The sequence below is a fragment of the Salminus brasiliensis genome, chromosome 10 (assembly GCF_030463535.1).
Source record: "Salminus brasiliensis chromosome 10, fSalBra1.hap2, whole genome shotgun sequence".
NCBI classification, from domain to species: domain Eukaryota; kingdom Metazoa; phylum Chordata; class Actinopteri; order Characiformes; family Bryconidae; genus Salminus; species Salminus brasiliensis.
In genome coordinates, this window is record NC_132887.1 from 2,931,379 (window position 1) to 2,952,887 (window position 21,509).

Consider the following 21,509-nt stretch of genomic DNA (forward strand, 5'->3'; position numbering starts at 1 on the left):
ACACCGCCTGGCTCCGCCTCACCTCCTCTCTCGGTGCAGGCTGGAGAAGTTAGTTTGGGAGTTCGGCAGGTAGGGGTGTAGGTCTGCAGGTTCTGGTCCAGGTTCGGAGATGAACTCGTTTAAAGACGCGACTCTGTTTATCGACCTGAGCTTCCTCTCCGCCGAGGAGGAGGCCGTAATCCGGCAGGTGCTGCTGAGAGATGAGGACCTAAAAAGGCTCGAAATTGGTCGTGTGAGGTAGGACCATCTGCTCAGCTCTGCTCAGCTCTGTCCTGCAACAGGTTGTGTGGAGAACCCTGAGGAGCTGGAGATGAGGAGGAGCAGGGGAGCCGTTGATTTAACGAGCGAACTATTAATGGACATTTATTAAAGAACTTCATACTGGATATTAATGATATTAGAGCTTCATACTGGATATTAATGTTATTAGAGCTTCATACTGGATATTAATGCTATTAGAACTTCATACTGGATAATAATGCTATTAGAGCTTCATACTGGATATTAATGCTATTAGAACTTCATACTGGATATTAATGTTATTAGAGCTTCATACTGGATATTAATGTTATTAGAGCTTCATACTGGATATTAATGCTATTAGAACTTCATACTGGATAATAATGCTATTAGAGCTTCATACTGGATATTAATGCTATTAGAACTTCATACTGGATATTAATGCTATTAGAGCTTCATACTGGATATTAATGTTATTAGAGCTTCATACTGGATATTAATGCTATTAGAGCTTCATACTGGATATTAATGATATTAGAGCTTCATACTGGATATTAATGCTATTAGAACTTCAGACTGGATATTAATGTTATTAGAACTTCATACTGGATATTAATGTTATTAGAACTTCATACTGGATATTAATGCTATTAGAACTTCAGACTGGATATTAATGTTATTAGAACTTCATACTGGATATTAATGTTATTAGAACTTCATACTGGATATTAATGCTATTAGAGCTTCATACTGGATATTAATGCTATTAGAACTTCATACTGGATATTAATGCTATTAGAGCTTCATACTGGATATTAATGTTATTAGAACTTCATACTGGATATTAATGTTATTAGAGCTTCATACTGGATATTAATGTTATTAGAACTTCATACTGGATATTAATGCTATTATAACTTCATACTGGATATTAATGATATTAGAGCTTCATGCTGGATAATAATGTTATTAGAGCTTCATGCTGGATAATAATGTTATTAGAACTTCATACTGGATAATAATGTTATTAGAACTTCATACTGGATATCAATGTTATTAGAACTTTATACTGGATATTAATGTTACTGATGAGCTGGAGATGAAGATGAGCAGGTGTTGGCTTTAGTGCATGAAGTTAATTAAATCTTAAAGAAGGTCGTTTTTTTAATGTCCAGCAGAAGGTTGCTGTGTGTGCTCCAGGTTTGTCCATGGAGTCCAGAATACGTGGTGTCTGATCTGCTTTTGCACATATGGAGTTGGACTACGGGACAATATGGGACAATGCTTTAATAGTGTCCGTCCTCTCAAACCCACAGATTTGGTCTGGAAAGGACAGGAGGGGGTCTATGTGCTCTTACATGGCCTCCAGCCATGAAATCTGATCTGTGGAATGTCTGAATAGTTCAGTCTAATCTACATATATGCTTGAAAAATACTTGATCAGAATCTTAATAATATAATATAATATAACATAAAAAACCATCATACACCCCCCTTCCCCCGTGCCGAAGAGCCGAGACTCATAACAAAAGGGGTTCTACAGTGTACATGCCATTAAATGGGGTTCTTCAAGGGTTCTTCACTGAGATCGAGCACCCGTTGGATTTTCTAAAAGATGGTTCCATATAGCACTTTTTTAAAAAAAAGTTATTTAATAAAGCATAATATGAGGAAATTTGGCATATTATTATTATTAATATCATCTTTATTATTATTTTTTAAAAACTGATCAGCCATAACATTAGCACCACTGCCATATGAAGTGAGTCTACAGGGGCTGTCAAGGGGTGGATCTACATATTAGGCAGCGAGTGAAGAAGCAGCCAGCTTTTGAAGGTGATGGAGGTGTGGAAGCAGGAGAATCTTTGAGAGACACTTTGACAAGAACCAGACTGTGATGTTCTAGATAATGATGCGGTCAGAACATCTCCAAAACATCAGGCAGCTCTTGTGTGTGTGTGTGTGTGTGTGTGTGTGTGTGTGTGTACTCCAAGGAAGGACGACCGGTGAACCAGGACAGGTTCATGGTCGCCCAAGGCCCACTGAGGCTCATGGAGGCCTCCCATTGGTTTTGGTGCCAGCTACCAGAGAGCACCTTTAGAGGTCTGGTGGAGTCCATGCCTTGAATGCTCAGATCTGCTATGGGGTCACAAGATTAGGCAGATGATGCAACTTGCAGGACTTAAAGGATCTGCTGCAGGTGGTGTTAGTGCTAGAGTTGCAAGGATTTTGCGCTTCATCATGATCACAGTAAATATGGTCATATTGCCCTCCTCTGGAATGGCACACAAATAGCATGCATAATCAAACCTTTATTAATTCATAAGCTGCTTACAATTTTTTGGCATGTGTTGGATCTCCCGTTGGCCTGCTAATGGAGTAGGATCTAGTGCGGGGTTTATTAAACTCCAATGCTGCAGAGATTTGATTACGTAATACTATTCTGTGCCTCTGAATGCAAGTCTCTAATCCTAAAAATGAAGCTAGTCGAATCCAAATCGGTGTGTAATCCTGTGGTTAGACCTGGTTTTAACCCCAGATAAACACTCACAGCCACATCGTCCTCATCTGAGCTGTTCCAGGTTAAACCTGGTCCCTGCTTTCAGAGGACTGTTGCAGGACTATTGGATTGTGATGTCAAAGGACCCATGGCTCTAGGAAATGCTGTTGATTGATATAGGACCTAGTATATATATATATATATATATATATATATATATATATATATATATATATATATATATATATATATTAATGAATTAGTGGAATAGTGGAAACTTTTTTTAAGGGACTATTTTGCCTCAACACTCTGCATGTATCCCTCCACCATGCATTTCAGACCAAAATATTCCCAAAAGCAGTATATTTATATCCATTTTAATAAAAAAATTAAAAAAAACTTACTATGAGGGAGCTTTCAGAGGCGTTAAGCTCTTCAGACGCCTGTCTCCATTCACCACCACTGTAAACAATTCTGACTCCGTCACTAAACCACTCAGCATTTTAGAATTTTTCTCTTTTACTGGTCGATCATATTGAATACTCTCTCTATTGTCAGTCAAGATGATCTTAACACTAAAGACGCAGTTGGGAAACCTGCTTGCATGTTAACCAGTGGAATTCCCCTTTAACAGTGTAGTAATCTCAGCAGCCGGAGTCAGAGGGAGCACAACACTGGGTGCTGAGGACACTGCCTCCCCACATCCCTTCTAGTGTGATGTTGGTCAGTGCAGGCGTCTGTTGTATGGGAGCTGGGGAACCATGCTTTCCTCCAAGCACGCTAGGCTACCTAGCAATGCTGCATCGGCAGCAGTGGCTGGATTCACATGTGTCGGAGAAGACGTGTGCTAGTCTTCACCCTCCCAGTGTTTGGGGGAGTTCACATTAATGGGGATTGGGTAATTGGTCTTCCACAAGGGTTGATAAGAGTTGCTAAGAATTCCCCCTCTCTCTCCTAATGTAACGGAAGTGCAGCTCCATGCTTACTCTGTAGTGGAATTGAGTTGAATTGAATTGAATCAGGCTTTCTTTAAGGGTTGTGCAGTTAATCCAGCTTTATGGCTGTTCATTCCAGTAGGTTGAGGTCTTCAGTGCCCGACCCCAAGCAGCTAAAGGTTTTGACGGGGGAATGGTTCGAGGACCTCAGGTCAAAGAGATATGGACGCCAGCCAGCCATTTCAGCAGTGGTCAGGTCTTCTATGAGGTGGAAGAAATCAGCAGGTACCTGATTTAACCTTAAGGAGCTTTAAAAAATCCTCTTTCAGCCCTTTAGCACCCTGAGAAATACCTAGTTCTCCACTCACTCTTCCCATGCCCTCAACTCTTCTCATATGTAGTCTGGGATGTTTTAGGTTGTGGCAAGTATGATTATTTAATGGTTTTGATTTAAATTGTAGGGAAATGACTAGAAAAAAATATATATAATATAAAAATATATAAATAATATATGTGTGTATGTATGAATGTACATGATATATATGTATATATACACATTTATATGTAATTATATAATGTGTATGTGTGTGTGTGTGTGGTATGTATGTATATATATATATATACATGTATAGTTTGCCATAATTTAATATAATTTTACATAATTTAAATCTTAACATTGTAACAGAATTTCATGATGAACTGACCAATAGAAATGCTCCAAAATGATTGGGAATAAAATCCTATTACATTTCCATCCATTCAAAGTTAAGAAGGTTTTTCCTCTCCTCCTGCAAAGCTGTCATTTTTGTGGTTATAATGTTTTGGCGTGATGGCGACAATATGTACTACATGTAAGAGACTGCCGTTTTTGCTATGTATTGTCTCCAGTTAGTTAATCTCTCTCTCCCTCTCCCTCTCTCTCTCCAGGCCATAGACCCTTGCCCTTCCTGAACGCTGTGCCGGAGGAAAAAGAAAAGGAAGAGAAGACTCGTGCAGAGTAATGCTCGTTATTTTGCCCCGATTAACCGCAAAGACCGAAACACTGAAATATCACAGGGCACCACCCACTGTAAACACACCGAATGCTGATGGAGGGTGTGTGCTGCGTTAGCTGTTTGCACAGAAACTTCGCAGCCTCGCAGACTGCGAGAGCTGATCTACAGTAATAATCTAGGCTGGGCGAGGCCGGCGGCCGGCACGCTGCTGCCACCGCGATAGCCATGCTGGGCCATGAGGCACGGTAGAGGGCGATGCTAACGCCATGGTAGTGAAGCTTGGCAGGGCTGCTAATGCTATGGTAGTAATGTTGACCTCGGTTTTGCCACACACACACTTGCTTGCATGTTAAGCAGTGGAATTCCCCTTTAACAGTGTAGCAATATCAGCAGCCGGAGTCAGAGGGAGCACAACTGGCCTTGCTCTCTCAGAGGCCTCACACTGCCTCCCCACGTCCATCCTAGTGTGATGTTGGTCAGCACAGGCATCTCTTAGCTGTTGAATCGGAGCTGGGGAACTATGCTTTCCTCCAAGCGTGCTAGGCAATGCTGCATCAGCAGTGGTGGTTGGATTCACGTGCCACGTGGAGATGTGCTAGTCTTCTCCCTCCAACAGGTAGTAAAGCTGGGCAGAGCAGAGCAGAGCAGTTATCTCTATTTTTGACATCATCCGAATCTGGCATCATTTTCTGATGAATGGACCAATAGAAATGCTCCAAAATGACTTTCATTGACTATCGTTGAAAGTTAAGAAGGTTCTGCATGCGCGATGTTTGTGTGTTTGAGTAGTTCGAGCCAAGGTTTCGGTATCGGTACCAGAAAAGCAAAATTGGTGCCATGCCTGCTCTGATACGAATGCGTAAAGTTACATATTGTCTATCACACCATCAGAATGGCAAAATGGCAGCATTTTCAATGGAAGTCATGTAATATTAAACAATATTTTTTAACTAATATTTTGTTTAGAGTCATTTTGGAGCATTTCTATTGGTCCATTCATCATTTAAGTCTGATACAATGTAAAGAACAACTTCCAGATTGACATAATGGAGAAAAGAGAAAAACGTCAGGAATGGAGATACAGGTTTTGGTCCGACAAAGATGATATGAGCGATTAGACCTCTCACAGTAATGCGTCATTTCATAACTCGCATGTCCTGTTTTCAATATGAGGAACTCCAGGGCGAAGCTGGATTTCTGTATGAGTGAAATAAACAGGGCTTTCAAACCCGCCTGTGTGGCGAACAAACATGTTCTTAACCTAATGCACAGTATGTCCAAATACTTGTGGACACCCCTCCTAACGAATGCATTCAACTACTTTAAGTTGCACCCATTGCTGCTGACACAGATGTGCAAATGCTAGACAGCTTGTCTAGTCCCCTGTACTGCCAATAGAATAGGACTCTCTGGAGCAGATAAATCGGCTCCATGCTGCCTAATGCCAGGCGTGGGCTGTAGAGGGGTATAATAAAGCCCCCCAGCATTGAGCTGTGGAGCAGTGGAAGAACTGTGTTCTCTGGAATGATGACTTTTGGGAGTTGGGGAGTTAGATGATGAGGTGAGGTGGCGATCATCATCCAACATCGTGAGCTCACTAACGCTCTTGTGGCTGAATGCAATCAAATACTCACAGCAATTCCCCTCCAAAATCTAGTAGGAAGCTGCCTTCTTCTTTGGCCAGTAAAGACAGTAACTCTGACAAAAGCAGGATCAGCTCTTTTTAATAGACTTGATTTCGGGAGAAACGATGAATGAGCAGGTGTCCCAATACTTTTGTCCATATTGTGTAGAGTTTGTTAGTTTGAATCGAGTAAGGTGGGGGGGGGGCACATTGGGGGCAAAATATAGTTCTGATACTGAGCCAAGTATTGATTTATTGAAAATGTCAAAGCTTATTATTTTATTATTTCAGTGTATCAGCTGACCCCAGATCAATCCACCCAGCTCTCGGTGCAGAGGTTCGTCATATTTCATTTATGTCCTCATTATCTACACATGACGAGATATCCGCAGCACTGTTGATCGAGTTGATATTGATTTTCTGCACAACACAGCTATTGATTGATTGATTGATTGATTGATTTATTATATACAGGTAACCCGGGAATACAAAGATGAAGATATCACGTTGGAAGTTGGTGAGTTTCAGATGGAAAATAAATGTACTACACTGACCAGCCCCATAACATTAACGCCGCCTCCCTGTTTCTACACCCATCGTCCATTCTATCAGCTCCACTGACCAAACAGGAGCAGTGTGTAGTATCCATCTGTATCTCTGCAGTCTCTGTTATCAGCCTCCTCTCACCCTGTTTGTTCTTCAGTGGTCAGGACCCCACAGGACGGACCCCCACGTGGTACGAGTGGATCAGACACAGCAGTGTCCACTCACTGTCCCCTCTATTAGACACTCCTACCCAGCTGGTCCAGCTTGTAGGTGTAGAGTCAGGGACAGGAGCTCTCTGATCTGCTGCTGCACAGGTTGTTTGTGTGGGTCATCCTCTAGTCCTTCAGCGCGGCCCTCCGGACGCTGCAACACTGAGGGGTTTAAGCACTCCAGCAGCACTGCTGTATCTGATCCACTCGTACCACCAGCAGCACAACACACACTACTAACCCACTCACCACCACCACCACCACCCTGTCAGTCAGTGTCACTGCAGTGCTGAGAATGACTGACTGACCCACCACCCAAATCCTACAGTCTGCTCTGTGGGGGTCCGTCATGTGGGGTCCTGACCACTGAAGAACAAACAGGGTGAGAGGAGGAGGCTGATATCAGAGTCTGCAGATACAGATGGACACAGTCCAGAACTATAGAACTGCACACTGCTGCTATTCGGTCAGAGATGGAAACAAGGAGGTGTTCTTAATGTAATGGCTGATGTGTAATTCCATACAATGGTGGGTGACTCACGTGTTGCGTAGAGAACTGTGAAGGTGTGGTACCTGTGAGCTAATTTCTGAATGTTCTACCGGAAATTCAACCTTTATTGGTCCATAACTGTTCTTTTTGAACTTGCAGAGACCCAGGTTGAAGAACCAAATGCATACAAACCCAACAGCCCCGTCTCATCAGCTGGAAGACCTAAAGAAAAGCCTCAGGAAGAGCTTGTTCTCATCCAGTCTCCTAAACCTGAGCCTGTGCTGCAGCCTAAGTCTAAAGGAGCGGCCCTAGCAAGCCCAATGACATGCACCACAGCAGCAAGTGCCGCAGCCGGCCCTGTACCAGCTAGCATAACAGCTAGCACCAAAACGATCCCAACAGCTAGCACCACAACGATCCCAACAGCTAGCACCACAGCAAGCTCATTAACTAGCGTGAGCTCTAGCCCAACAGCTAACACAACAACGATCCCAACAGCTAGCATCACAGCAAGCTCACCAACCAGCGTGAGCTCTAGCGCAACAGCTAGCACCACAACGATCCCAACAGCTAGCATCACAGCAATCTCACCAACCAGCGTGAGCTCTAGCGCAACAGCTAGCACCACAACGATCCCAACAGCTAGCATCACAGCAAGCTCACCAACCAGCGTGAGCTCTAGCGCAACAGCTAACACAACAACGATCCCAACAGCTAGCATCACAGCAATCTCATTAACCAGCGTGAGCTCTAGCGCAACAGCTAGCATCACAACGATCCCAACAGCTAGCATCACAGCAAGCTCACCAACCAGCATGAGCTCTAGCGCAACAGCTAGCACCACAACGATCCCAACAGCTAGCACCACAGTAAGCTCATTAACTAGCGTGAGCTCTAGCGCAACAGCTAACACAACAACGATCCCAACAGCTAGCATCACAGTAAGCTCATTAACTAGCGTGAGCTCTAGCCCAACAGCTAGGACCAAAATGATCCCAACAGCTAGCATCACAGCAAGCTCACCAACCAGCGTGAGCTCTAGCGCAACAGCTAGCACCACAAAGATCCCAACAGCTAGCATCACAGTAAGCTCATTAACTAGCGTGAGCTCTAGCCCAACAGCTAACACAACAACGATCCCAACAGCTAGCATCACAGCAATCTCATTAACCAGCGTGAGCTCTAGCGCAACAAACACCACACTTAGCGCAAGAACTAGAGCAACAGGTGCTCCAACTAGCCGCAAAACTAGCACTATTGCTAGCGCCACAACAGCAGAACCCAGTACAGAGCCCAGAACCGAGGTGTCTCTCCCTCCAGCGCTGCAGAAAGACCGATCGTTTGAGGAGAACTGGGTGAAGACCAGAGTCCCGCCTGTTGAAACGCTGGAGATAACGTCTTTCACTGAAACACGGGACACATCGGGTCCGGATCGATCACCTCGGCCTGGCAGCAGTGCTGACCCAATTAGCACTGGGCCAGAGGTGGAGGCCGCCGAAGTGATCGTCTCTAGTGAAGTCACAAAGCCGGCCGTGGAGCAGAAGCAGACTCTCGCAGTCACGGAGTTGGTGGTGATTAAGGAGGGTTCTGGCTTTGCAGGGGACGTGGCCCAAAGTCAGTCATTACGCGAGGATCCAAAGGGGGCTCCAGAATTAATCAGTGGCTCTCAGCAGGAACGGGAAAGCTCTCCTAAGCTCTTCGCTGTTTCCTCTGTGGAGATGATGAAAAATCAGCCACCTCCGAGTAACGCCGAGGACGCTGGGGAGGGAGCCGTCATGCTGTCGGATTTCAAAAGAACATCTCCAACAAGGATGGATGAGCTGGATGTGGAGGAGAGTCATTCCCATTCTGGCATTCCCGACGTTCCTGGCGGTCAAAGTGCAGAACCGGTTATTGACCCAAACGGGGCGAAGGACACCAGTATGGAGGAAAGTGGGTTGCTCGAGGCCGAGGTGGTTATTAGAAATGCAGCTCCTGAAAGAACGAGAGACCTTGATGTGGAATTGAAGGAATCTGAAGGTGGTGCTGGTGAGAAGACCTTGGAATTGGATGTTTCAGAGGAAGGGCCTCCTCTCTCAGATACTGCACCCGAAAACAATGCCTCCAAAGAGGAGCACAGGAGAGAAAGTGAAATTCTGGCTGGTGTGTATGCACGGGCCTTGAGGTCCAAATCCCCAGCGTCTAAGCATGTTTCCATCCAAGATCCAAAGCAGGAACGGGCAGAAGATTTGATCCCCACTATTGTGATTCTACCATCTGAATCAGCAACTCCTAAAGAAATGGAAAGTAAGTGCTTTTAATGCTCCTATATTTCTATGGCATTTACGAATTGACAAAAGTATTGGGGCACCTGCTTTTTTTATATTTTGTTTCTTCTGAAATCAAGGATATTAAAATGTTTTATCCTGCTTTTGTTGGAGTAACTGTATCCACTGTCCAGGGAAGAAGACTTCGCAGTTCCACAGTTTCACTGCTCCGCAGCTCCTCAATGCTGGGGGGCTTTATTATACCCCTCTAGCCCACGTCTGACATTAGGCAGCATGGTGCCAATAGGTTCCTGATGTTGAGTCCTATTCTATTGGCAGTACTTCCTTCTCTACCCGTCTAGACCAGCTGTGTGTTTGTGCGCATTTGCACATTTCTCACGCAACTTAGCAAAGTAGCTGAATGCATTTGTTAGAAGGGGTGTCCACATACTTTTGGACACATGGTGCAGTATAGTAGATGGGTTATTTCAAAAAAGAAAGCTCAGCTATGGCTGTACTCTCTTTCCTTTCGCTGTATTAGGCTGTGTGTTTTTTGTTTATGCCTGATATCACATTCCCGACCCATACGTACATTTTTGGTGTCACGTTCCTTTGGTTGAAGCGCCTCTGACGTTTTAACGACATTTTAGAAGGAACCTACATTCTCTTGGCATTGACACACCCAGCGTTGAGTTACCAGCCTGTGCTCAAGCTTTGTCACCTTAAATGATGATTCTTGTCATTGGATTGGCCTGTTTTCTTCCGCAGGTGAGGAAAATGGGACATCTGCCCCAGGAGCACCTGCAAAAACACCTGCTACACCCACCTTTGTGGTGGACACCTGGGAGGTTAGCCTGCATTCATCTTTTTAGCTGCTTGTCCGTGTCTGTGAATAATCAGCTGTTCTGACTGCGCGGCTGGTCTCTGTTCCTCTAATCCCCTCAGGATGAAGGAGTGGACTCTGACGATGACAGCAGCTCAGTGTCCAGCTATGGCTCTGATCTCTCTGGCAGGAGAGGCTTTTCTGCGAGTACACTCTCGGTCACAGAGGTGAGCCGAACCTGTATTATTGAACACCGTTCCAGTCCGGAAGCCAAAGCGGCTCTGCCCCGTCGAGTGGACTCCGAGACCCTTATCCTGTGGGATCTGTACATCACCAGCCGTTAGCAGCAGATCCTTTAAGTTCTGTAAGTTACGGGGTGGGACCTCCATGAGCAGCCCTAAGTGCCCATGGAAGTGCCGGTTGTCCTGCATACTGGGAACACCTCACAAGAGCTGCCTGATGTTTGGAGATCACAGTTTGGTTCCCTCAGCCTCATCCCTTTTTTTTATAGGATTCATGATCTATCTATTTATTTTCAGCCATCAGTGTTTACTTACTACAGTGTCCAGCATGCATTGCACTAATTCGTCACACAGTCAGTGGGATATTGGAGGAGTAATTATTTATTGGGAATTATATTAATAATAAATGGATTTATTAATTAATTATTTATTGAATTATTATTTTACTTTATATTACTTTATATGTTTATGTATTTATTGCTATTTTCCCAATGTTGTATTTATTTTATTATATTCTGGAAAAGTGTGGGTCTGCGTCTCTGTCTGCGTCTCTGTCTGCGTCTCTGTCTGGGTCTCTGTCTGCATTTCTGCATCTTCGTCTGCATCTCCCGTCTGCATTTCTGCATCTCCCGTCTGCATTTCTGCATCTCCTGTCTGCATCTCCCGTCTGCATTTCTGCATCTCCTGTCTGCATTTCCCGTCTGCATTTCTGCATCTCCTGTCTGCATTTCCCGTCTGCATTTCTGCATCTCCTGTCTGCATGTCCCATCTGCTTCTCCTGCTGCATTTCTGCATCTTCGTCTGCACCTCTGTCTGCATCTCCCGTCTGCATTTCTGGATCTCCCGTCTTTATTTCTGCATGTCTTGTCTGCTTCTCCGTCTGCTTCTCCGTCTGCTTCTCCGTCTGCTTCTCCGTCAGCATCTCCGCATCTCCGTCTGCATTTCTGCATATTCGTCTGAACCTTCTGTCTGCAGCTCCTTCTGCATTTCTGCATCTCCCGTTGGCCTTTCTGCACCTCCGTCTGCACCTCCGTCTGCGTTTCTGCATCTCTGTCTACATCTCCGCCCGTATCTCCGTATCTCTGTCTGCATCTCTATCTGCGTCTTCCTTTGCTTCTTCTGCTGCTGCTAGTTGTAAAATCTGCTTTACTATTTGAGTACTATTTCAGTGTTCCCAAAAGGGATTAGTCCTCAGTTCAGTATCTCCTGTGCTCTTTAGCGTACCGGCAGTCTGCTGAGTGTCTACAGTGATGCGGGGGATTTCGGCAACGTGGCAGTGCAAGGCTCGGTGGAGTTCGCTCTGATGTACAGCCCCCTCGGAGAACTGGTCATTATGGTGGAACAGTGTCAGGACCTGGCCATCGCAAACCCGCGCAAACAGCGCACAGACCCGTGAGTTCAGTCCAACGGACTGTCGATTTGTTTTTTGTCCAGGAGCTGATCTATGCTGTGCACATTAACATCCAGCCCAAAAGTTGATGCTGGTACTGTGTATGCATTGCATACGGCAGGGTAGTACAGTCATTTTTTATATATATATGAACTAAATTGATGAAAGTCTTCACTGCATTTTCTCCTGTCGTTAAAAGGAAAGGTGCTTCAAATGGGTCTCTTGAGCGATGCCGTTGAAGGTTTGATACCTCACTCTGTCCAGTTATTTATTCTACTACTGCTTTATTATCTGGCGTCGACCAGAGGAGGATTGGTTCCTCGCTAGGTTACTCTTCATCTGAGGGACCGTCGCCTTTGGCACGCTCAATAGCAGCTCGAACCTGGATCTTGGTAAAGTTCTGTTGTGGCACTGAAGTAGCGGCATCGCTCAAAGAACCCTCCCCAGCCAACATGTTCCTGTGGGGCTCACATGAGTGGGCTAGATGGGTTCCAGGTGGGCATGGGCTCTAAATTGGTTTGTATATGTGTTCCTACCAGGAACGGGCCCCGTCGTTACAGCACACCTTAATCTCACATGGGTCCCATCTGGATCCCATCTAGGGCCCTGTGTGCAGTGTATAACCCAGATTGGCCCATCATTGACCCTGGTGGCCATCCATATGGTTGAACCCTAGGACAAAACCTTTTGGGTATCAGTTAAGCTGCCCATACAGGCCCTACATGGAGAACCCTTATTTTTAAGAGTGCACTGTGACCAACGTCGGCCGGCTCGTTTGCAGCAGCTTGATTCTGGTGATTAATCACTGCACCGTTTGCTGTTCTTCTCAGCTATGTGAAGACCTACCTCTACCCAGACAAGAGAAGCAAGAGGAAGACCTCCATCAAGAAGCGCACAGTGAACCCGGTCTATGTGGAGGCTTTGAGGGTATGTTTCTTACCTGTCTCACCCATTGATCCTCATGTCTTTCACAGTGCTCGCTATCCTGAGAAATGTGGAACTAGGCTATAGACTGGAGTCATAAACGGGCCTGCAGGTCAGCTCAGCACAGCAGGAGAACAGGACATCATGGGAAGGTCATTCAAAATGATGTAAAGCTGCTGTTACTGATGCAGTGCTGTAGTTTATCCGGCCATCATTAGAACAAGCAGGTGTATTCTGGCCCTTTTGGTGACAGTAGACCAGATTGGCGCTGGTCTGGTCCTGACTGAATTTTGTTGGACTCCGTGGGTCAGATTGGGGCTTAGATCTAGTTTGGACTTAAAATGTAGTGCTGTAGGCCAGATTCAAGTTGAGTGTGTGTCCGGTCTGGCTCAGGCTAAGTCGACTCAGTGGGTGCTGTGGGTTGGGTCAGTTTGGGTTGAGTTTAGACTAAGAACTTGGTGGAAGGTCAGGTCGGGATCAGGTTGGGCTTAGATCTAGTTTGGACTTAAAGGTTCAGGATGAGTTTGAACTCAAAACCTGACGCATGTGGGTCAGTTAGGACTCCTCGTGGTAATGTGGGTTAGTCTGGACTCAAAACGTGGTGCCTGTTGGTCACTTTGGACTCAATTCATTGGTCAGTTTGAACTCAACTTTGTGCTGTGGGTCAGGTTGGGCTCTGATCAAGTTTGGATTCTGTGTCTGGCTGGTTGAGTCTGGACTCTGTGGGTTGGGCCCGTTTGGGTTGAGACTAAGATCTTGGTAAAGGGTCAGGTTGGGATCAGGTTTAGTTTGGACTCAAAACTGGGTGCTGTTGGTCAGTTTGGACTGACTTTGGTAATGTGGGTCAGCTTGGACTCATAACTTGGTTCCTGTGGTTCAGTTTGGACACACAACCTTTTGGTGTTGGTCAGTATAGACACCAATGTTTAATTATCCGGTGTTAGCCTGAGGAGGACGGGTTCCCCTTTTGAGTCTTGGTTCCTCTCAAGGTTTCTTTGAATCCAGATCTCTGTAAAGCTGCTTTGTGACAATATTTGTTGTAAAAAGCCTCTAGAAATATGAATATGAATTGAATTGAATTGAATTAGATGTGGTGCTGTTGGTCAATTTGGACTCCAAACTTGGTGCTGTGGGTCTGGCCGGGCCCAGGGTCGGACGCATCTGAACTGTATGGGTTGTTTATATGCATTCTGTGGGATTATTATCTGTGCATTGTTCCTAATACAGTATTACCATAATGGCCTGTTGGTTATGTACTATAATAATAATAATAATAATAATAATAATAATTTGAGCTTTTCTCTGGAATTCTGCACACAGTACAAAGTGAAGCGTGAAGAATTGCCTGGAAAGACTCTGAACTTGTCTGTGTGGCACAATGACTCCCTGGGCAGGAACGTCTTTCTGGGTCAGGTGGAGATCAGTCTGAGGATGTGGGACTGGGCACATGAGGCACTCACCTGGTACAACCTCCAGCCCAAGGTGTGGAAAACAAAAAATAATTTTAGTCAAAAATAACAATAAATATAATATGAATTATTTGTTTTTAAGAGACTGTAAAGCATTAGAAATTAAGGATTAGAGTAATTGATTATATGGATATGAGTAATGGATTTTCTACCTTGCAAGAACACGAATATATAGTAAGCAGTGAATGGAAGCTAGTAGCCCCACCAGTGACTGCAGAAAACCTGGACAGCGCTGCGTCTCTCAAAAGTGAAGCAACCACAGGTTTAGCGCCTCTGCTGGCTGGTTGCAATATGATGTGTAGCCCAATGACTGAACAGCCCCGCCCATTGTTCATTTCATTTTCCTCCTCTAAGCTGTCTTTCCATCTTCAGTGTCTCCAAACTCCTGCAGTTAGTCTCCCTGTGCTGATGTCGGCCCATTTTTATTTCCCCCCCAGAAATCAAATGTTTTTAACCCTTACTCTGCTCTGTCGTAAGAAGGCGGGGCTACACTGAAGAATGAAGTGATTGACAGTCTTGTCTTGAAGTGACTGCAGTTGTCTGCAGCAGGACCTGCATGGCGTCCTTTCTGTTCAGTACATGGAGGAGCAGAGTTGTAGAGGAAGTTGTCTATTGGAAGTCTGCTTTGCTTCTGCACTAAAAGCTCAGTGAAGGCGGTCTGAGACATTTAGGCTTGGTCTACTTGCAAATTTATCAACATAGCAGACAGTTTTGGCTTCATTTCTATAGAGCGAAAGGGAACGGAACCATGGCGTCCATGTTTTCTACAGTCCCCACCACAACCTAGCTAGCATAATGCTAATCAGATAAGCGCTGTTCCTTTACCCTTTCTAGATTTGAAATGGTCAGTAATGTTGTAATAAATGACCTTCTACCATTACAGAATGCAGATAATCTGGAAGCACAGGAATATCGTGGGCTGCTGTCCGTCTCCCTGAAATACGTCCCTCCAGAACCCAGAGGTATTTAAAGACGGAGCGTACAGGAAGCTCTTTTTTGAGTTTGTTGGTGGTGTTCTAATTTATTAGGGAAATGAATGTGCAGGAGGGAATGTAGACAATTGAGTGGTCCAGCAGAATACGGCCCTGTCACGATGACCAGAGGATCGCTGGTTCGAATCCCGGTCATGCTGCTAGCCATCGGCAGCCGGAGACTGAGAGCGCACAATTGGCCTTGCCTTGCTCTCCAGGGTGGGTAGATGGCGCTCTCTCCCCACATCACTACAGTGCGATTCTGCCCGCCACTGGCATCCGCTGGCCAATGCGTCAGAGCCGGGTACATGGTGCTTTCCTCAGAGCGCGTTGGTTGCCCGGTGACATTGCATCAGTGGCAGGTGTGTTGGTCTCGCCCTCCTATTGTCGGGAGCGCTGCATGTGATTGGGGGAGATTTTTAAAACTGGGTCAAACTGGGTAGATAATCTAAAAATAGATAAAAAAAAAAATCTGAATAAATTTAATGAATTAATTAATTCAGATTTTTATCCAGCCTAAGGTTGAAACTCCTCATTTTACCCACCGTTAATAATTTGTGTGGTTTGTGTCTCGCCTGGTGTGCCCTAACCGTAGGCGGTTCTAAGCTCGGTACCGGAGAAATCCATATCTGGCTGAGAGAAGCACGGCAGCTACGTCGCCTGAGGCCTCAGGGGGTGGACTCGTTTGTGAAGTGGTAAGTGTGTGAGTGTGTGTCCTGAGGGGAGGTAGATTGGACCTTTTCTTGTAGTGAAGTGAGGAATCTCTGCTTCTCGGTTCTGCAGTTTTGGTTGGAGTTTGTTTTTAGTGGCTCGTTTGTCAAAGTCCTGACAGGCACAGAAATGAACCTGCTGTTTGTTTAAAGGGCAAATGCACACACTGCCCGTGTTGACTCTCTGAATCACTCGATTCAGCACAAGGGTAAACTGAAAGGAATTTGAAAAGAATGGCGTCGGTCGCCTGTCGGTGCGAATGCCCTGCATTGTGTGTCCTAATGAATTGGGGTTACACAGCCCTACTAGGTCAAGCGGAACATAGGAGGGGCTTAAACTACTGTCTGAAGTTTGGGACTTGTTTGAATATGTTAATAATGAGCTTTTCTGTGTGTAATAAATAATGTGTATATATTAAAGTTATATGTTAACTATTATTATAAGGTAAAATTTAAGATTTTAATTTAACTTTTACATTAAAATGTGTTTTTTTAGATGTAGTATTAAATTTGAAGTATTCTGGGAACAGAAGTTATGTAAAAATGGCATTTATCTAGTAAGCTGACATGGTAATTTTATCCCTATTTTTGCAATTTGAGGAAGTCTGTATAATAATTATCATTAATCAATTAATTATTTTTCTTTAAACCTGAATTATTGGATATTAATGCTATTAGAACTACATTCAGGATTTGAAATCTCATTGAAAGTCCAATAATATGGATATTAATATGATTAAAACATCAGTCTGGTTGTTTCGAATGTTCTGAATGTTCTGGATGTTCTTCAGAAACTGGTACCAGTGCTTTTAGATGCCTGCTCCGCTCTGCAGCCCCCATTCTATCATTTCATACTTTTCTCATAGCCTCAATCATCTGTGTCACGAAGATGCACAGCACAATATTATATATTATAATATTAGATATAGAATATAATATCTAATATTCTGTATTAGATTTGTCAAAGATGTTTTATCTGTCTGTCTGTCTGTCAGTTACATGCTGCCGGACACCAGTAAGAAGAGCCGTCAGAAGACCCGCGTGGTGAAGAAATCCCTGAACCCTGTGTATAACCACACCATGGTGTACGACGGCTTCAGACCTGATGAAGTGCGCGAGGCCTGCTGTGAACTGACCGTCTGGGACAACAACAAACTCTCCAACCAGTTCCTCGGCGGGATGCGGCTCAGCCTCGGCACAGGTCTGGGGACACACTCACGTTACCATTTAGCACATTGGGCATATATGATATAGGATATATAAAGGCATCATTAGATGAATGGAAGTCAAACTGAAAGAAGAGTTTACTCCAAGCAGTTTGGAGCATTTCTATTGGTCCGTTCATCCTGAATTATTGACACAGTTGATTAAGAAGGTGGATTTTAATTTGTCATGTTACTGCAAACATGCAGGAACCAAGCATTTAAATGGTCTTTTGACCACATGGAGAACCTTCTTGTTGATGGTTCCTTGCAGAACCTTTTTAAGTTATAAGGCTCTAAGTCACTTGAGTTGGAGCATGTGTAATAATCTATAGGGACAAATTCAAATGAACACTTTTAATAAAAATCAGTGCAAAAGATTTTGTTCTCAGTCATTTGGAGCATTTCTATTGATCCAGTTGTCATGGGTGTCATTGGGTACAATATGTGTTAGAAACATACAACATACCCATGTTATGGAAGAATTCATTTTGATAGGCTAATTAAGATCAGCCTTTACTGCAAAAAAATATTCTGGAAAGTGACATTATCTTAAATCTAGTATTTTATTTAAAAACCTTAAATCTAATATATATATATATATATATATATATATATATATTTTAGATTTTAGATATTAATATATTAGATTTAGTATATTATAAAACATATTTTAAGAATATTGAATACAAATATATATATATATATATATATATATATATATATATATATATATATATATATTTTTTTTTTTTATTATTATTATTGGCTTAGCAGCCGATATTGTAGCAAGTGAAATGATCTCTATAAATATATAAGATTTATATTATTTTTTAAAAAATGTTTGATTTAGGAGTTTTTAATAATATATAAATATGAATATTTTAAAAATAAAATTTTGTATATTATGTATTTTTTTAATGGCCTATCAGCCTTCTCTGCAAAAAAGTGAAATCATCTAATATACATACTTACTTACATATGAAATACATCTAGTATATACATACTTAATATATAATATTTTTATATATAAAGCAAGAATATTATCTTGGCAAACAGAATTATCTTAAATGTAGTATATTGATAAAATCTTAAATGTAATATATATATATATATATATATATATATATATATATATATACACATTAAATGTAAGGTTTTTTTTTAAATTAATGTACTACAACATTAATATATATATATATATGTTAGACAGTGATCCTGGACTACACCGCATTCTGAATGAAGATTCTCTGTATAGATTCTCTAAATTCCAGGACTAGGCTTATGATGCTTTATCTGTATTAATCTGATTAATCTGCTGCTGCGTATGAAGATAATGATGATCGATGTCATTGTTTGTTGATCCACTCTGCTCTGTCCCCCTGCAGGTCAGAGTTACGGGAAGAAGGTGGACTGGATGGACTCGGCGAATGAGGAGGTTGAAATCTGGGAGAAAATGATGGCAAAGCCGAACAGCTGGGTGGAGGCTGAGCTTCCACTGAGGGCTTCGATGACTCCCAGGAAATGAGAGTAAATCACTGAACGACTCGTCAGAGTCATGAAATCTCCAATCGAGCTGATAATTGATTTATTTGCATTGGTTGGATTCTGAATTCTTTGATGCAGAAATATATAACTGGAGGTTAGTTTATAAGTTTACCCAGGAGTGGGATATAGATAATAAAGCTCACACAAGCTTTTTGACATTCAGAAATGGATCATTTGGGCACAATATGAGCACAAACGCACTTAAATATGATTAGAATTGTAATAAATAACCGATCAATTGATTTATAGATATATTGAATTTCAGTTTGAACCAGCACCTTCTTTTACACACATTTCCAATAAAATGCAGCATTTCCACATTTATTCACACTGTCTGAACCAGGGTATGTTTGCTGCTTATGTGGAGGTTTAGCTCTGCTCTCAGAGCGAATCAGTGAATCAGTGGGTAAGCACTCTTTATCTCTGCTCCAGATGAAAGGACCGGTGCTGTTAAACCTGCTTTAGCTTTGGGTTGGAGATCCGAGTGTGGAGTGTGTTCAGTACTGCGTGAGGCTGATGTTAATGACTGCTTTCTCTGCGAGTGTTTCCAGGTTTCCAGGTTTTGGATGCAGTTATAAATAACCTGGGTGTGTCCGGCTGAATGATTCACAGAGAGCCAAGTGAATCATTAACTGTGACGAAGTGCCGGGTGTGTTGGGTGACAGATTTGTACTATCTGTAGTATGTCCACATACTTTTTGGAATTCGTCAAGTTATTAATCTGTATTTGATATAGCAGAGCAGTGGTTTGGACTGTTAGTACTGATTGGGTTGGGATTATTATTTTTCACTGTGAAGAGAATAAATCTGTAATCTGATAAAAAAAAAAAAAAAGATGGGTTATATTGGGGTTACTGTTGGTTCCTTACTTTTCTTACTTGAAAATAAAATGTGAAATTATGATTCAATGAAATCCTTTTCTGCAAATTTAATTTTAATAATTTAGCCAAGCCAATGAACCCACCCACCCGCTAAGACTCCCCCATCGCTTGCAGTGCTCCCAACACTAAGAGTAGGATGAGTTCAAGCCCATGCTTCCTCCGACACAAGTAAAGTCAGCCACTGCCTCTTTTCCAACTGCCGCCAATGCAGCACTACTAGGCCGCCAACATCCTCTGAGGAAAGCTCGGCTCCCCAGCTCTGCCACTGACAGACGCCTCAGCCAGCCAGCATCACAACGGGAGTGATGGGGAGAGAGAGAGAGGCCAATTGTGCTCTCTCAGGCTCCAGTTGCTGATGGTGAAGGGTCGTCATGTCGTGGATCAGAGGCTGCAGAAGAAATCTCCATGTTGGTGGTGTCTGTGCTTACCGCAGTCACTCAGATTCTGCAGCCCATTCTGCTCAGCCCCAAACCCTCGATGGCAGTAGATTGGCAGCATTAGAGCTGGAGAAGTGAGTGAGTGTTCAGGTGAGAGGACCGTCACTACTGAAGCTGCTGTCGGTTGGAGGTGGGGATGGAAGAATGGAGAGATTAATAAGTGGTTGGGTTGATGGAGAGGTCGGTACACAGACGGATGTATGGATAAATGGATCAATAAGCAGACAGATAAGTGTATATATGAGTGTGTGTGTGTATATATATGGAAAGAGAGATCAATAGATATGCAATAAATACAGAAATCAATATTGACAGAATTTGAGTAGATACACAGATACTGCTGTATGGACAAAAGTATTGGGACACCTGCTCATTTTAGGATATTAAAAACATCTGATCCTGCTTTTGTTGGAGTAACGGTCTCTACTGTCCAGGGAAGAAGACTTTCTACTAGATTTTGGAGGAGGAGCACTGCTGTGAGAATTTGATTGCATTTGGTGCATTCATGTTCATCTGCTCCAGAGAATCCTGTTCTATTGGCAATACTACCTACAGGAACTAGACAAGCTGTGTGTGTGTGCTCTTGTGTGTGCATTTACACATCTGTGTCAGCAATGGGTGGAACTTACAGTAGCTGAATGCATTCATTAGAAGGGGTGTCCAGAAACATATGGACATTTTGGTGTTGATCCATGAATAAATAAATCAATGAGCAGAGACGGGTGAATCAAAACAGATAACTGGATCAATAAGTAGACAGACAGATAGACAGATATGCAGATAGACAGACAGACAGACAGACAGATACACAGACAGACATGCATATAGACAGAGAGATAGACAGACAGACAGGTAGATATATAGACAGACATGCAGATAGATAGACAGGTAGATAGATAAACAGACAGACAGATAGACAGGCAGACAGACAGGCAGACAGATAGACAGACAGATAGATAGATAGATAGATACACAGACAGACAGATAGACAGACATACAGGCAGACAGATAGATAGACAGACAGACAGATAGATACACAGACAGATAGATAGATAGATAGATAGATAGATAGATACACAGACAGATACATAGACAGATAGATAGATAGACAGACAGACAGACAGGCA

The 21,509-nt window shown here is 43.2% G+C and overlaps 1 protein-coding gene across 1 annotated transcript; it reads left to right on the top strand.

Annotated features, from left to right (window-relative positions):
* The first annotated feature begins 40 nt into the window (after nucleotides 1–40).
* Nucleotides 41–19,977, top strand: LOC140564011 (uncharacterized). Its single transcript, XM_072689008.1, has 15 exons — nucleotides 41–237; nucleotides 3,815–3,960; nucleotides 4,603–4,672; nucleotides 6,586–6,631; nucleotides 6,769–6,811; nucleotides 7,699–9,825; nucleotides 10,554–10,633; nucleotides 10,731–10,835; nucleotides 12,070–12,242; nucleotides 13,071–13,167; nucleotides 14,485–14,646; nucleotides 15,517–15,595; nucleotides 16,200–16,299; nucleotides 17,310–17,515; nucleotides 18,905–19,977. Exons 1-15 carry the CDS (start codon nucleotides 110–112, stop codon nucleotides 19,042–19,044), a joined length of 3,702 nt encoding a protein of 1,233 aa, XP_072545109.1. The 5' UTR covers nucleotides 41–109; the 3' UTR covers nucleotides 19,045–19,977.
* The last annotated feature ends 1,532 nt before the right edge of the window (nucleotides 19,978–21,509 follow it).